Source organism: Chiloscyllium plagiosum, chromosome 37, assembly GCF_004010195.1.
Source record: "Chiloscyllium plagiosum isolate BGI_BamShark_2017 chromosome 37, ASM401019v2, whole genome shotgun sequence".
NCBI lineage: Eukaryota > Metazoa > Chordata > Chondrichthyes > Orectolobiformes > Hemiscylliidae > Chiloscyllium > Chiloscyllium plagiosum.
The window spans coordinates 30,550,941-30,569,116 of NC_057746.1; the positions used below are offsets into that span (position 1 = coordinate 30,550,941).

The window sequence follows — 18,176 nt, forward strand, 5'->3', positions numbered from 1 at the left end:
CTTCAATTTTGTTTTCTAGAAAAGATCCAAAACTTAACTCATCCCAGAGTTCTTTAAGGCTGATTCAGTTTAGTCATATGTACCATTCAGTGAGGGATGTGTTGGTGTTAGGTAAATGTAACTGAATGTAAACACGTTAACTCAATGTCTTCTACCAAAAGGCAAAGCAGGGATGGACTAGCTGTGCCCATAAAGAAGGTTTAGGACATCCAACCTGTCCTGTCAGGGAGCGTTATCCAATTTAAGGAGACCCAGTTTTTAAAGACAGGGTGGAAAACTGTGACAAGAAAAATATATTACTGCTCACCTTTTCTGAAAATTCATCATTATGTATGGAGCACAAAGTAATTTCATTTTACATCTAATATCTGAATATTGTTTACAACAATTTGAAAAGACTTTATAAATATACATACACTGTTGTTACTAATTTGTGGTTGTTCTTCTGCTGGTTGAATTGTAGAATGGTAGCAACAAAAGGAGGAGGTCATTCTGCTTTTTGAACCTCTGCCAGTTCTCTGAAAAAGCAAATCAATTGTCCCACCCTCTTCTGCTCTACCCCTGTAGCCCTGCAAATGTTCTAACTTTAACTGTCTATTGTGGTTCTGTTCGCCGAGCTGGGAATTTGTGTTGCAGACATTTCGTCCCCTGTCTAGGTGACATCCTCAGTACTTGGGAGCCTCCTGTGAAGCACTTCTGTGATCTTTCCTCCGGCATTTGTAGTGGTTTGAATCTGTCGCTTCCGGTTGTCAGTTCCAGCTGTCCGCTGCAGTGGCCGGTATATTGGGTCCAGATTGATGTGCTTATTGATTGAATCTGTGGATGAGTGCCATGCCTCTAGGAATTCCCTGGCTGTTCTTTGTTTGGCTTGTCCTATATAATAGTAGTGTTGTCCCAGTCGAATCCATATTGCTTGTCATCTGTGGATAGCTGGTCGTGTCGTTTCATGGCTAGTTGATGTTCATGGATGTGGATCGTTAGCTGTCTTCCTGTTTGTCCTATGTAGTGTTTTGTGCAGTCCTTGCATGGGATTTTGTACACTACATTGGTTTTGCTCATGTTGGGTATCGGGTCCTTCATTCTGGTCAGTTGTTGTCTGAGAGTGGCTGTTGGTTTGTGTGCTGTTATGAGTCCTAGTGGTCGCAGTAGTCTGGCTGTCAGTTTGGAAATGCTCTTGATGTATGGTAGTGTGGTAGTGTGGTAGTGTGGACAAAACGTCTGCAACACAAATTCCCAGCTCGGCGAACAGAACCACAACAATGAGCACCCAAGCTACAAATCTTCTCACAAACTTTTAACTGTTTATACAATTCCCTTCTGAAATTCACAGTTGAATTTCTCTAACCCCTTCCTATTAACATAACCATCCAGATGCCTTTTAAATGTTGTAATTGTACCAGCCTCCTCCACTTCCTCTGGCAGCTCATTCCATACACACACCACCTGTTCCAATAAAAAGTTGCCCCTAATGTCCCTTTTAAATCTTCCCCCTTCTCACCCTAAATCTATGCTGTCTAATTCTGGACTCCCCTACCCCAGGGAAAAGCCCTTGTCTATTTATCCTATCCATGCCCCTCATGATTTTCTTAACCTCTATAAGGTCAGCCCTCAGTCTCCAACGCTCCAGGGAAAACAGCTCCAGCCTATTCAGCCTCTCCCAATATCTCAAAACCTCCAACCTGGCAACATCCTTGTAAATCTTTTCTGAACCCTTTCAAGTTTCACAACATCCTTCCCAAAGCAGGGAGACCAGGATTGCATGCAATATTCTAAAAGTGTCCTAACCAATGCTCCTTACAGCTGCAACATAACCTCCCACCTCCGATACTCAATGCTCTGACCAATGTTTTATTTATTTTGCCTTTAGTTTGTTTGCCACTCATCACTTTAATTTGATGTCTTCTGGTTCTTGATCCTTCTGACAATTGGAACATTTTCTGTCTATCTACTTTGTTTTGACCATGATCAAATCTCCTCTCAATCTCCTTTTCTCACCGGGGTGGCACAGTGGTTAGCACTGCTGCCTCACAGTACCAGGGTCCTAGATTCAATTCCAGCCTCGGGCAACTGTCGGGCAACATTCTCCCCATGTCTGCATGGGTTTCCTCCCACAGTCCAAAGATGTGTAGGCCAGGAGAATTGCACTGGGGTCACTTGTAAGAACAGGGCTGTAGGAAAATGTGAACATTTCATTCAGACACAGAATTACTATGTATTCAATACAAAGCCTTTATATTACAGTACCTTGTATTAGATACTGTTTATTTATATATATTTATTTATGTAAAGAGTAGTCCTAGAGAATTTACTTACCAGTAATAGATTTGGAACAAGGAAGCGCAACTTTTAAAATGAGGGCTTGGTCATTCAGGAAGAAATCAAGACACACTTCTTAGAAAGGCATGTGGAAATGGAAATTGGCAAATCTTTTCCTAAGAAAGCCATATTACATCGCCACACCCCATGAGGTCAATTGAATGTTTCAATGCCGAGGGCAGATTATTATTTGATAAGGATATTGGGAAAGAGACAGACATAGAAATAAATTTGCAGTACACACCATCCATGATCTGGCTAAATACAGGAACAAGCTCAGATGGCTGAATGGCCTCTTCATGTTTTTCTTCTTCCTTTTAATAATGCTTATACTCTTTACTATGATGTCACCCTCAGACAAACTGAACAGAGAATCTGTACGGGCCATTCAGAAGAGCATTTTCACAGTGTGTCTAGATTCTCCAGTCCTGAAGATCTCAGAGGAGAAGTACACAAGCCGCATGGCAGCTCAGATGTTGCATGGAGGAGGGAGCTACTCAAACAGTGGCAACCGATGGTTTGACAAAACTCTGCAGGTAGGAGGCACTGAGACAGCTTGCTGAACTCAATATAGCACTTCGTGATGTGAGAGATGCATTTACTCAGTACCATAGTAAGAGTGCTTTGAGCATCCAAATGTCTCACTGTTTCCAGAGTGTTAAAAGTACCAAATTCCATTGAAAGATGTATACTGCGAGAACTCAATAGTGTTTTTGTATGAAATAAGTTAAATTTACATGGTTGGTTCATGCCTGAGGAGTACATAAATGAATGCTGTCTCTTTGACCTTTCCCTGCTGACAGATTTTGGTTCCTCTGCCATGCACATGATTTTCACCAAATGCACAAATTCAACACAATGAGTCTGGTGCTGGGGCATATAGTTTGTGTTACCTTAGAGACTGGGAAACCTGTGACCAGTAATTCACCTCCTGATTCCTCACAGGACAACTTAGTAATAAAATGGTATACAACCTGCCTGCACAGATAGATGCAGCTCTGAAAATGCTGACGATGCTCAAAACCACCCAAGGCAAAGCAAGCCACTTATTTGGCATCCTATCCAATACCTTTTTAAGGTGTCCTATCATCCTTCATTGGTACACAGTGGTTGTACCATTAATAAAATAAATGGGACAACACGGTGGCTTAGCAGTTAGCACTGCTGCCTCACGCCACCAGGAACCCGGGTTCAATTCCAGCCTCTGGCAGACTGTCCGCGTGGAGTTTGCACATTCTCCACCCACAATCCAAAGATTTGCAGGTTTGATGAACTGGCCGCCCTCAACTGTCCGTAGTGTTCAGGATGTGTAGGTTAGGTGCATTAGTCAGGATTAAATTGAGAATAATAGTGTCAGGGAAGGGATCTGGGTAGGATTCTTTTCAGAGGAGCTGTGTGGACTTGCTGGGCTAAATGGCTTGTTTCCACACTGAAAGGATTCTATGAACTTACCCAGGCTCCTTCAATAGCACCTTCCAATTTGGTACCTCTACCTCCTTGTATCACCAGTCCTTCACCAGAGAAAACAATCTGAAACTCCCTTTGTAACAGCACTGATAGGGAAAAGTAAAATGTGCTCGCCTTGCATTTGATGCTTACATCTTAATAAGTAGTAAGAATTCTAAAAAAAATGATTTCTTCATTGACTGGAGCAGGGAGATATCTGGCTGAGACTGAAGTGGACCATTGGGGGCAAATAACTGGCACTTTGTAACAAACTTTGCAATCAGAATTGACATAATTTTGCCATGATTACAAAAGACAATCTACATAACCATGTTGTTAGAATCAGGGAGATATCTACTGTGAAGAAGAAGCAACTTGGCTCTTCTCTCCTTATGATAGCAGACGTAAATTAGAGTCATAGAGATGTACAGCATGGAGACAGACCCTTTGGTCCAAACCGTCCATGTCGACCAAATATCCCAACTCAATCTAGTCCCACCTGCCAGCACCCCGCCCATAACCCTCCAAACCTTTCCAATTCATATACCCATCCAAATGCCTTTTAAATGTTGCAATTATACTGGCCTCCACCACTTCCTCTGGCAGCTCATTCCATACACATACCACCCTATGCATGAAAAAGTTGCCCCTTATGTCCCTTTTATATCTTTCCCCTCTCATTTTAAACCTATGCCCTCTAGTTCTGGACTCCCCGACCCCAGGGAAAAACTTTGTCTATTTATCCTATCCCTCATAATTTTGTAAACCTCTATAAGGTCACCCCTTAGCCTCTGACGCTCCAGGAAAACAGCCCCAGCCTGTTCAGCCTCTCCCTACAGCTCAAATTCTCCAACCCTGGCAACATCCTTGTAAATCTTTTCTGAACCCTTTCAAGTTTCACAACATCTTTCTGATAGGAAGAAGACCAAAATTGCACGCAATAATTCAAAAGTTGCCTAACCAATGTCCTGTACATCTGCAACATGACCTCCCAACTCCTGTACTCAGTACTCTGACCAATAAAAGAAAGCATACCAAACACCTTCTTCACTATCCTTTCTACCTGCGACTCCACTTTCAAGGAGCTATGAACCTGCACTCCAAGGTCTCTTTGTTCAGCAACACTCTCTGGGACCTTACCATTAAGTGTATAAGTTTTGCTAAGATTTGCTTTCCCAAAATGCAGCACCTCGCATTTATCTGAATTAAACTCCATCTGCCACTTCTCAGCCCATTGGCCCATCTGGTCAAGATCCTATTGTAATCTGAGGTAACCTTCTTCGCTGTCCACTACACCTCCAATTTTGGTGTCAGCTACAAACTTACTATCTGTACCTCTTATGCTCGCATCCAAATCATTTATGTAAATGACAAAAAGTATAGGACCCAGCACCAATCCTTGAGGCACTCCACTGGTCACAGGCCTCCAGTCTGAAAAACAACCCTCCACCACCACCCTCTGTTTTCTACCTTTGAACCAGTTCTGTATCCAAATGGCTAGTTCTTCCTTTATTCCGTGAGATCTAACCTTGCTAACCAGTCTCCCATGGGGAACCTTGTCGAACACCTTACTGAAGTCCATATAGATCACATCTACCGCTCTGCCCTCATCAATCTTCTTTGTTACTTCTTCAAAAAACTCAATCAAGTTTGTGAGACATGATTTCCCACACAAAAACCCATGTTGACTATCCCTAATCAGTCCTTGCCTTTCCAAATACATGTACATCCTGTCCCTCAGGATTCCCTCCAACAACTTGCTCACCACTGATGTCAGGCTCACTGGTCTATAGTTCCCTGGCTTGTCTTTGCCACCCTTAAAGAGTGGCACCACGTTAGCCAACCTCCAGTCTTCCAGCACCTCACCTGTAACTATCGATGATACAAATATCTCAGCAAAAGGCCCAGCAATCTCTTCTATAGCTTCCGACAGAGTTCTAGGGTACACCTGATCAGGTCCTGGGAATTTATCCACCTTTATGTGTTTTAAGACATCCAGCACTTCCTCCTCTGTAATATTGACATTTTGCAAGGTGTCACCATCTATTTCCCTACAGTCTATATCTTCCATATCCTTTTCCACAGTAAATACTGATGCAAAATACTCGTCCAGTATCTGCCCCATCTCCTGTGGCTCCACACAAAGGCCACCTTACTCGTCTTTGAGGGGCCCTATTCTCTTCCTAGTTACCCTTTTGTCCTTAATTCTATTTGCCAAAGTTATTTCATGTCCCCTTTTTGCTCTTCTGATTTCCCTCTTAAGTATACTCCTACTGCCTTTATACTCTTCTCAGGGTTCACTCGATTAAGTCATCAAGTTGCACCTGGAATGTTTCATGCATTAATGCAAAATTCATTCAGCTGGATCTGCAATAGTCCTTGTATGTGAGCACTTGTATCTGGCTATCTATGTGTATCTCTTTGTGTTACAGTTCATTGTTGGTGAGGATGGATCATGTGGTGTTATATATGAACAGTCTTCTGCAGAAGGCCCACCCATTGCCACCATATTGGACCATGTTCTCGATTATTGGTAAGAAAATGCATATAGTACAAAGTAAAATCCTTTTTGTTTTGGTTAAGGTTGTTTCCATTCTAAATACTGTACGTCCTTATTTTTATCCTCCTTTATCTATACTTTCTCCAGCTTTTGAGATAATCTCAATACAGAAGACTGACAGTTACTGTTGATACTGGTGACATGAATACTGTGTGTTTATTTCTTCCTGCTATTAAAATAGAGAAGTTAACTTCTGCCAAATGGGGTTAAGGGCTCCATCAGGATAGCAACAGAGAAATATCATGGTTAAAGCTCTGTAAATTTCTCAAATCTTTATTAGGGTTCAGACAAATAAAAAGCTGGCAGACCATAATTTTGGTGGAATAGATTAAGAGGATTTATTAAGTAACAAAGCAATGCTTCACAACTAGGTGATATTTTACAAGTTACACATGGCCTTTTCTCTCTAGAGCATCTTGAACACAGACTAACACTAACTGTGATCTGATCTGATTTCCTTCTTCTGTTTCTTTCTTCTTTGACCTGCTTTCTCCTGTGAACCTTTATAATTATGTACTAGACCCTTTCAGAGAGTACTTTTCAATCACTCTTTAACTCCAGAATACAGGAAATCTCCCATATTCGGTAAAAGCAGCGGTATTTATAGCAATCTCAATAAGATTGATATTCCATTCAAAGTTTTATCAAAAGGCCATCAATACTTTATCAATAGCTACAATCCAAACTACAATAAAGAATGTTAGCATGAAAACATCTTACTGGGTTTATATTGTACTTTACATTAAGTCTTTAGTAATACAAACAGAAGTATGCAGATAGAATGACTATTTATGTCTAATCCAATGTATGCAAAGAGCTAGTCATTGGACCGGCAGTTAACTCCTTGCTTGCCCAAAGCCCATCCAAACTTATATAAAGCATAATACCTAAAATGCATAGCATTGGGAGTAATATAAAAAACCTACATTTCATCCATGTATGAACATCTTTGGCATATATCATTAGTTTATGAAGCAGGAAGAAAGATTTGTATTTATGTAGTACCATTCATGATCACAGGATAACCCAAAATGTTTTACAGTCAATGAAATAGTTTTGAATTTTAGTCACTGTTACTGTGAAGAATTTGTAGAAACCAAGTTGTTCAAAGCAAGATCCCACAAACAGCAACGTGATTTTACCAGATAATCTGTGCTTGGTGATGCTAGTGGAGAGATAGACATCAACGGAATCTAGGGATAATTCACCTCACCTTCTTGAAATAGATCCGTGGGATCCTTTATGTCTACCTAGTAGGTCAGGTAGATCCTTGATTTAAGTCTCAATAAAAAGAAGTATCTCTAACAGTGTAGTATTCCCAAAATATTGCACTGAAATGGCAGCATTAACCTTCATGCTTGGGCCCTAGAATGGGATTTGAGCTTTCAACCACCTGACTTAGAAGTAAGAGTACTAAAAACTGAGCCACAACTGACACAGCCTAATCCCTGTCAGCATATATTAAATAACCTTTTAATCATTTTTCAATAGCATGAGATATGTATACTCATTTCTGAATAATATGAAATGCAAAAATGAGCATAAGTGGGATCCAGATTTTCTCCAACTGTTTCTAATTTGACACATATAATTCCATTCAATCTGCTGGCATACTGACCAATCCCAAGCTGTTTTATGCAGCATTGCCAGTAAACAGATCTCACATTTAGTCAGAAGTGACGTAATGGAAAAATTGTGATATTTTCATTCAAGTTGTTTTTGGATGTCAGTTTAATCTGGTAAATAAAAATCATTGATTTACGGAAGAAAGAGGTGGTAAACACTACATGTGGTTTTAATTGTTTCACAATTAGTCTCAGCATCCCCAAATAGGAGATTCTATGTTTAAGCCCCCGGGCAATGGTTTGGCAGAGGTAATGAGAAGGGATGGAACACTGGATCCAAAAGTCAAAAATGAGAGATTTGGGTCAGAACCTGTAGTAGGCAAGTAACAGGATGAGTTCCATCTCCCACTGAATCGGATGAACACATCCACTGACGATGAGAACAGAAACTGTAACCAGTTCCCAATTACAGGCTGACTTGGGGAATGAGGTACTGAGTATGACTAATAATAAGCATTAACTTTGTAAATTACTTGACCTTCAAAAGTGATTGACTTTTGTTTTGTAAATCAATGCTCTTGTTTATAAACAATAAAACATCTAATTAAAGTATTGCATTTATAGTAAGGACCCAGATACAATTCGAACTCCCATGATTCCACTGCCTTTACCAAAGAAGCTTTATTTTTACATCACTCCAGAGATTAAGAGAGATATTGAGCATGCCAAACAGAACCTGGACATGTGAGTACTCTATCTACCAGTGATGTCTTTGGGTATTTACAAGATTGGATGAAAGGAATGTGAAAATTGTTTGTGTCTATTACCTGTGATTCAGCTCTTGGTTTATGACACTTGATCTATGTTTCATATTCCTTCTCTTAGATAACAGTTTCCTTCCAACCCAGTCAGTGGGGTCAAGACAATCCTGAATGAACACATACCTTCAAAATGAGGAGACTTATCCTGTGTATCTACAGTGAAATTGTAACTGTGTCTATAGAAAACATGTTTACAGTTTTGCCATGCTTTGTGGAAATCCCACCCTTGGGACGTCTGCCCAGAATTGGTTAGGTAGAATTTTAACTTGGTTTCACTTCTGTTTTTAAAGCTGTTAGCTTGAAATCAACCAAACCAGTGCAATAAATTGCAAAATTTACAAGTTGTGGAGCTGGGAAAGCAGCAGGTCAGGCAGCATCCAAGGAACCAGAGAGTTTACATTTCAGGCATAAGCCCTTTCACATTCCTGATGAAGGGCTTATGCCTGAAATATTGACTCTCCTGATCCTCAAATGCTGCCTGACCTGCTGTACCACACATTTTGACTCTGACACTCCAGCATCTGCAGTCCTCACTTTCTCCGAATAAGTTGCAATGTTTTAAGTGTGAATTCAGTTCAATAAAATTCACCATTGATTCAGGATGAAGTGGTCACTGTTGGGAAGTCCCATAAATCGTCCCATTTCCTGGCTCTCAAGGGAAAAATAAGCTGGTTCTTTTGGGTGTAATGAGAAAGGGTACATTTAAAAACATTGAAATACATTTTTTTCCAATTCAAAATTAGGTTGACTGTCATTGGCATGACCAGCGCTTGTTGCATGCCCCAATTTGTCTCTGAGAAGTTGATCTTGGGCTTCTATTGTCCATGTGGTGTAGTTACATTTACAGTGTTACTGGAGACTGAGTTCAGCTACAGAGAGGAAAATATCATTTGGTAACTAGGCTACTCTCATGCTTCTAAGTGGCAGAGGTCACAGATTTGGAAGGTACTGTCAAAGGAGTCTTGGCAAATTGCTGCAGTGCATCTTGTAGATGAGACAAACTGCTATGTCTGAGTGTCAGTTATGGAGACAGTGAATGTTGCAAGTGGTAGAAAGTATGCTGTTTTCCTTGGATGGTCTTGGTTTCTTGACTACTATGTGGTACATTCATTCAAGCAAGTATGAAGTATACAATCTGGCTAACACCCAGTAAACGGTAGGCAAGCTACTCGACATAGACTTCCCACCTCTGACCTGTTCAATTTAGCCACTATATTTATGTTGCTAACCAAGTTGAGGTAACCCCAGGACGTTGGGAGTGAAGGATTCAACATTGGTAATGGTATTGAGTGTCAAGGAGTGATGGTTAGATTCTGCCATTTAGTGATGGTCTTGGTCTGGCACTTGTAGTCCAAATGTTATTTCTTATTTACTAAGAAACCAGCAGTTTAGCTACCAAGTAATTCTGTACATTTTTCTAAAAGAAAAGCTCATTTTCAGTGACTTACAATTAGGACATTCACAGATGTGAAATATATACTAAGACTAAAAATGCTTTTCTTCTGTGATGAACTATTTTCAGCTGTATTAACATAATTTCACCAAGTTACCACTTATGTACATTCAGGAACATTTTAAAAATAAATTTTGCAAACCAAGATATGCAGTTGGGTTTGAGCATAAACTTGAGGATAAACATTTGCAAATTTTATCACAGATGGTGCAGAATGCAGGAACTTTATGCAATGTATACTTTTATAACATTATGATGCAGTGAATTATGTATGAAAATTTGAAAGCTGCTTTAAGATCAATATTTGCTATTGTGATTGGTAACTGACCTGAGTGGATTTCTCCATTTTTTGTAATCAACTCCTTAGTAAATAGATAAGTACATGCCTGCATGTTTAGATGGATAAAGGACACGCTTGGCAAATTCCAGAAGTGTTTTTCGAAAATGTGTTGTACCTTTGCACATTCAGAAAGTCATGTGTAGAACAATTCCATCAACAATGCATGGAAACTATGTAAGGATCTCTTCATGGACTGTTTTCCAATGGAAACTGAGGTTTTAGTTGTATCATCCTAATCCTAATCTGAGCAGGTTGTTATTATTGTGAAATTAAGACTTGGCTAAAATTGTGCTTCTGTTACAGTTTAGTTAACGACTTGGACATCAGCTGCTTCACCTATAGGAACTTTGGCAAGAACTTCCCCAAACTACATGGTATAAGTCCAGACTCCTTTGTTCAGATGGCACTACAATTGGCATATTTTAGGTATGCACTTATGGTGGAAAAAACATTTCGAGCTGTCATTTTGGTGATGTTGAATTTAATCTCACACAACTATTACGAGTTCAGTTACAGTTTTGATATGCTCGATAATTAACGTTGATACAAATACTATTGGAATTGGATGACATTTAGGATCTGCACTGAAACCCTTCACTTGACTTCTTCCTGATTAATTGTGTCTTGTATTGGCTTCTCCAGAGACCTTTTTGTTTCTCTTTACATGTTACATTTGTATGAATTATTTTGATGGAATTTTTAAGACCTTATAGAAGTTTCATCCATTCAAAGGTGAAATGCTTCATTTTTAAAAGCATAATGTTCATGTTTACATCTAGGAGTTATAGGCCATTCAACAAGGAGACTGAGAATGCTCGACATGATAAATTTGCTTGGTGTACATAATAGCACAAAGTTTTCATTCCACTATCCTGAGGCAGATATATATTAAAATTGCTTGAGGTCAAATAATGACACTGTGCCAACCAGTGATCCCTCTTCTATATAAAATTAGAAAGAGGTCATTCCATTTCAACAGGTTTATGGTGATATTCAGCCTCTGTATATACCTCCTTCCACTCCTCTCCACCTATCTTTCAGCATATCCAAAAGTAAATTCTATATAGGTCCACAGCAACATAGGGCTGCTCTCTCATTAGAGAAAAAATAACTGGTGGTTTAACCTGAGGGCCATCACACCTCAGGTAAGGGGAAAGGTTGAGAAGGATGGTAAGCTCAGTCAGTATGGGAATTGAACACAAGCTGTTGGGATCATTCTGCATCACAAACCAACCATCCAGCCAATTGATCTAACTAATCACTATAACACTATTCATTTCTCTCTCATTGTTAATTTCCATGATGTATAGGAGTCAGTGTTGGACTGGGGTGGACAAAGTTAAAAATCACACAACACCAGGTTATAGTCCAACAGGTTTATTTGGAACCACTAGCTTTCAGAGCACTACTCCTTCATCAGATGGTTGAGGAGCAGGACCATAAGACACAGAATTTATAGCAAATGATTACAGTGTCATGCAGTTTAAATAATATTTTGATATATTGAACAAATATATCAATATATCATTTTAATTGCATGACAATGTAATCTTGCTCCATAACCACCTGATGAAGGAGCAGCGCTCCAAAAGCTAGTGCTTCCAAATAAACCTGTTGGACTATAACCTGGTGTTGTGTGATTTTTAACTCTGTTAAATTCATCCCTGTTCTTCACCTCGACTCCTGTCTTTGATAGCGATGTCCATTTTCTAACCATTCTATTAGTTAAAAAAGTCACTCTGAATTTCTGCTGGATTTATTATCTTGCATTTATAACTCATAGTTATGGTCATCTGCTCAAACATAAACATCTCTTTTTTTGTTAACTCGAGCAAATTGTTTTGTAATCTGGAAGCTCTTTGTCAAAGTAACACTTGCCTTCCCTTGCACAAAAAAAGCTCTGGCTTGTTCAATCTTTTTAGTTTTATTCTTCTTGCTATCATAGTTGGAGTGTAAACTTTTCAACATTTTCTGAAACGGGTGGTGATGACCTGGGTATATTTTGGATTCTCACTGGCCAGAATAGCGCACATTAGAAATGGGATGAATAAATAATTTGTTTCAATGTGGATGTTCAACTTCCATTTCCATTTTGGTAGATACTGCTGCTTTGATCTGTCTGCTTCAGACAATCCATTTGACTGGTTTTTCTAACATTTTTGGCTTTTCCCCAGCTATGTCCATCCATTGCTAGTTTAAAGTATTGATATCTAGGCATGTAACCAACGTCATATCAGTTGTGATGTCCAGTTGATTAAGGGATGTGACTGTGCCTTGAGTTGTGTTTCATTCCTGTCCAGATAACACACATTTTGTTAACTGTGGAGAGAGAAATGAGCTAAAGCATCTAAATCAGTGACCTTTCATGAGAAATTAATTTAATCTGAATTGCCAGCAGATTATGGGAATTCTCATTTGCCAGTTTAAAATGTTATGGCTTTAGGAGCCTGTTGGCAGGTTATAAGCACAGTAAATTCTTTGGGGCTACATTTCTCTGCACTGTACATTCAGGGTAGAGTAGGCCTTCCTGTCTGGTAACAACATCAAGCAGCTCAAACAGTTAAAACACTGAAGCTGCATATTAACTCACATGTTGTACCAAGATGTGTTCGGAAATCATTTTTTACTTTTGGATATCAATTGTGGTTAAGCAAATGTGGATTCAGTTGGAAAGGACTTTTTAATGTTAGTTCAGGAAATGTGGGCGTCACAGGCAAGGCCAGCATTTTTTGCCCGTCCCTAATTACGCAGAGAACAGTTAGTAGTCAATCACATTGGAGTCCACATTGGCCAAACCAGCTAATAGTGGCAAATTTCTTCCCTAAACACCATTAGTGAACAAAGTAGGTTTTCCTAACAATCAACAGGGGTGACATGATCTCTGTTAAGCGAGCTTTTGATTACAGCTTTTTAATGAATTATCTGCCTTGGTGGTGGAATTTGAAACTTTATCCCTCAAACATTCTGCATGAATAGTCCAGTAATATCAACTCCCCTCAGCATTGAATGCAGTTTTAATTTATAGTAAACCCAAAATCATCTTGGTTTCAAGTTGAAAATAATAGCGTTGCTTTGCATTCATCTTTTCTGGATTTGTTACAGAATTGGCTGTTGTTCAACCATGCCTATTACTCTTACTTTTATTGGTCTTTACTGCTACTTTCAGGATGTACAAGGAACTGTGTGCCACATGTGAGAGCGTCTCAATGAGAAACTTCCATTTAGGACGCTCTGATGTAATCCGATCATCATCTTCAGATTCCTTGGAGTTTGTGATAAGCATGGATGACCCAGAAAAGGAGGTACTTTGTCACTAGAATTTACAGAAATGTGTTGTGCTCCAGCCCTGAAATTAATTTGAGCTGGTCAGGTATCAGCAATAGGAACTTGATAGCTTTTGAACTGGATTCTGAGGAAGGGTGACTGGACCCAAACCATTAACTCTGTTATCTCTTCACAGATGCTGCCAGACCTGCTGAGCTTTTCCAGCAATTTCTGTTTTTGTTTTGGATTTTCAGCATCTGCAGTTCATTTGGTTATTGTTGGGAATAGCTGAACCTTTTCCTTTGGAGCTCTTGTCACGAACGATTTTGATTCTATGGCCCTGATACTCACTCGCTGATTCCAGTGATGACTCTCACTGGGGAATGTCATTCCCTCACCAACCCTGACTGGGGATGATCACTCATTGAGCCCAGTACTGACCCTCACTGGGAATCTCTGCCACTAACACCAGTCACTGACCCTCAATGGGGAAACTTTCTTACTCACTCTGGTACTGACTCTTGCTGGCAAACATTATTCTCTGACCCAAGTACTGACTCTTGCTGGCAATCTCTCTCATTGACCTTTGCTGGGGAGTATCTCCCACTGACCGTCATTGGGGAATCTCTCACAGATCCCAGTTGCAGAACCTCACGAGGGTTTCTCTCTCACTGACCCAGTCATTGAATCTCACTGAGAAACCTCAGTCACTAATCCCAGAACTGACTCTCACCACGGTCTGCACTGTCTGATTGCAATGAGACCAGCAGAGAATATTATTTTTAAGGTGTAATCTAGTGAAGATAAATTGATCATATGCAGTTCTATCTGACATTATGGACATTAATTACGGAAGGAACTCCTCTAATCTTAACATGCTGCAAAACATGTGATCACAAACCAACCTTTTCTGCAGTAACTTGTTTGTTTACTTTGTGTAAATTTATCAAGATTATCATAATGTGATTTTCTCCACTTCTAATAATAGATAAACCAGAAGAGAGCAGCACTGGGAAAAGCTATTGATTGCCATAGTGCTTACACTGACATGGTAAGAGGGTGTATGGAGAACCTGTACCATTATTCTTCATGAATTAAGCTGCACTGTAGGTCTGTTCATGAGCTTGGACTTCCTTGTTGCATTTTCTTTGGTCCAACAGTCAGTGTGATTTCAATTAATTTATTGGACGTGAAAAGATTGTTTCTTTGACAAACATCTCCAAATAGAATTGAGTGGGATAAGGGTTGATTACAAACTGTGGGAGAAGGAAGTCAAGGATTAATGAAAGCAGGCTTACATTCTCAAAAGTTGTAGATCTGAGGAATCTGAGATTGGGTACGAAAGGATTACGTGAACCTTTCAAAATGACAGTTAAGATTCTGTTGAGGGAGTTTATGAGTAGCAATAAGGAAGAATGGAATGTTGAGGAAGGCAGAAAGAACTATTAATGATTTTGGTATTTCAGTAGGTACAGTAATGTAGACATTAATTACTTTTCACATTTCCACTGGGGTGTTAGTCTGTGCAGAAGCATGAAACTAAGTATGAAACCCTTATTATTGTGGCAAGTGAAAGCCACAAGAGGAATTTATATTCATTACTATTGGTATATAGGTAGTGGTTGAAATAGAAATGCTGAGGATATTAAAGACTATTTGTAGCTTAAGAATCTAGTTCTGAAATTTTCTATATTACTAAGCCTTGAATTATATAGAACACTAGACAGGATCATTAAAGCAGATGGCAGTCATTAGCTATCTGTGTAATTTAAATAGAATGCTTAACTTTCAATAATAATTTTATTTTGTTTTACTCACAGGCACTTAAAGGATTAGCAATTGACAGACACTTGCTGGGCTTGAAGCTCCAGGCTATTGAAGAGGGTCTGAGTGTACCAGAGATCTTCATGGACACATCGTTTGCTGTGGCAACACACTGGAGACTCTCGACAGGACAGGTAGGTTCAAGCTGGAACAGAGAATGATGATTTCCATTTCCATAGCCATCTGAAATGTCATTGGCATTACCGCACAGCAGTCACTCCCAGATATGTGTCATTGTCTCATTGTCTAAGTGTCCTGTTACCATGTTCCAAACAGTAAAATTCTAGTACTTTGCTTGCTAGTTTCATGAACCTATTTTACTCTGTCTCTTTCTTTTTCTTTAAATGCCCGGTTGTGTTTCACACCTTACAATCTCCTGGGATTGTTCTAAAACCTAAAGAATTCCAGAAGATCAAAACCAAACCAAACCAAACCTCTCTCTGTAGCTGCTACCCACTCTTCTCCAAATAAACACCCTTGAATATTTTCCAAGAGGAGCCACAGTTTAGTACCTCATCCAAAGCAAACATCTTTAACGAAGCCGAACTCCCTCTGCCGTATTACTGAGAAGGACTTCCAACAGCAAAGCCTTTAAGTGTCAGCCCAGATTAAGCACTCTAATTAGGGTGGTAATAGCTTGTCAGTTCAGGAAAATGAAGTCTGGGAGAATGTAGGCACTTGTAAAACCAGAGGGAAACTTGCAGAATATTAGGGAAGATCATTTACAAATTGCTACGCCACTGCAAGATCAAGCTTTCTGATACAATGGTTAAAATTAAAATTACCATTGAAATTAAACATCGTGGAAGAAAACTTTGCAACAAATGTTCAATTACACATGCAGCTTGATTTTTAAAAATTTGGCTCATGAATAGCCCCAAAACTTAACATAGAATATTCTTGCACACTATTGAGCACTAGACTAGGTTGAAATTGTATTGTTTTCTGTTGTGAAATGCAAAATGAGATGACAGCAGAGGTTAGTTACATCAATATTTTTCATGGGATGCGTGTCACTGGAAAAACCAGCATCTGTTGTCCATCTCTAATAGACCTTGAGAAGGTGCTGATGCTTTGTGTATAAGAGCACTTCTGGATATGAAAAAAAAGAGAAGCCATTGCTGAATTGCCTTTTTGAGCCACTTCAATTCATTTGGTATAGGTACACTAACGGTGCAGTAAGAAAGAGTTTCAGGATTTTGACCCAGTGACAATGAAACATCAGTGATAGGATTCAAGTCAGGATGACTTCTGGGGGGATGTACAAGTGGGAATGTTTCTATGCACTTGCTGCCTTTATCCTTCTCATGATTTAGAGACACCAGTGTTGGACTGGAGTGGACAAAGTTAAAAATCACACAACGCCAGGTTAAAGTCCAACAGGTTTATTTGGAAGCACTAGCTTTCGGAGCGCTGCTCCTTCATCAGGTGATTGTGATCAACCACCTGATGAAGGAGCAGCATTCCAAAAGCTAGTGCTTCCAAATAAACCTGTTGGACTATAACCTGATGTTGTGTGATTTTCTTTAACTTTGTCCTCCTCTGCATCAGAATCCTGGTTTGGAAGGTGCTGATGCTGCATTGCATCTTGTGGATGCTACAAATTGCTGCCATGGTTGTGGAGGAAGTAAAGGTTTAACTTGGTTTTTTTGGATGCTGATCAAGGTGGTGTCCTGGAAGATGCTTGTTGAATGTTGTTAGAGTTTTACTCATCTAGCAGGCAAGCAGATAGTATTCCATCTCGCTCAGGTGCAGGTCAGGTGAATTGGCCACTCTAAATTGCCCATAGTGTTAGGTGTGTTAGTCAGAGGGAAATGAGTCTGGGTGGGTTACTCTTCGGAGGTTTGTTGTGGACTTGTTGGGCCGAAGGGCCTTTTTCCACACCGAAGGGAATCTAATCTAATCATTAGGATGATCCCGGTACAGAGGGATTGTTTTATGAGCAAAGGCTTAATAGGTTGGGACTCTACTCACTGGAGGTTAGAAGAATGAGAAGTGATCTCATTGAAACATTTGGAATTCTTCAGGGCCTTGGCAGGGTAAATGCTAAGAAGATGTTTCCCCTCATAGGAGAATCTAGGACCAGAGGCCACGGTCTCAGAATAAAGGGATGCCAATTTAAAACTGACATGATGTGGGATTTCTTACTTCAGAATGAAGAGCCTTTGGAGCTCCTTGCCACAGAGAGCAGCAGAGGCAGAGGCCTTGTGCATATTTAAGGCTGAGATGGATTCTTGATCAATACAGGAATCAAGGATTACAGGGAAAATGCAGAAAAGTGGACATAAGGAATATTGGATCTCACTTGATCCTGTTGTATGGCAGAGCAGGGGCCAAATGGTCCTATTCTTGGTCCTATTTCTTATGATCACTTCTGACTTACTTTGTAGACAACTCAGACTTGAGGGCGATAGCAGATGAGGTTTTTGCTGCAAAATTCTCAGTCTCTAATCTCTTGTAGCCGCAGTAAGTTGGTGGTAGATGGAATATTAACAAATGTATTGGGAGGACTAGCTAATCCTCATTAGCATAAAAGTAAAATAAAGAATTACTGGTGGTCTAAAACAAAAATTGAAAGTGCTGCAGA

The 18,176-nt window shown here is 39.8% G+C and overlaps 1 protein-coding gene and 1 long non-coding RNA gene across 2 annotated transcripts in view; one reads left to right on the top strand and one right to left on the bottom strand.

The window, feature by feature from the left end:
- Positions 1-18,176, top strand: part of LOC122541429 (carnitine O-acetyltransferase-like) — a 40,935-nt gene that overhangs the window by 20,750 nt on the left and 2,009 nt on the right. The window contains exons 7-13 of the mRNA XM_043678194.1: positions 2,674-2,852; positions 6,195-6,295; positions 8,512-8,631; positions 10,805-10,927; positions 13,668-13,803; positions 14,754-14,816; positions 15,586-15,723. Coding sequence (XP_043534129.1) covers positions 2,674-2,852; positions 6,195-6,295; positions 8,512-8,631; positions 10,805-10,927; positions 13,668-13,803; positions 14,754-14,816; positions 15,586-15,723 — 860 coding nt within the window. The remainder of the gene's footprint in view (positions 1-2,673; positions 2,853-6,194; positions 6,296-8,511; positions 8,632-10,804; positions 10,928-13,667; positions 13,804-14,753; positions 14,817-15,585; positions 15,724-18,176) is intronic.
- Positions 2,063-18,176, bottom strand: part of LOC122541467 — a 30,099-nt gene continuing 13,985 nt past the window's right edge. Inside the window, exons 3-4 of the long non-coding RNA XR_006309610.1 lie at positions 15,584-15,734; positions 2,063-2,168 (exon numbers count right to left, since the gene is read on the bottom strand). This is a non-coding gene — a long non-coding RNA (uncharacterized LOC122541467). The remainder of the gene's footprint in view (positions 2,169-15,583; positions 15,735-18,176) is intronic.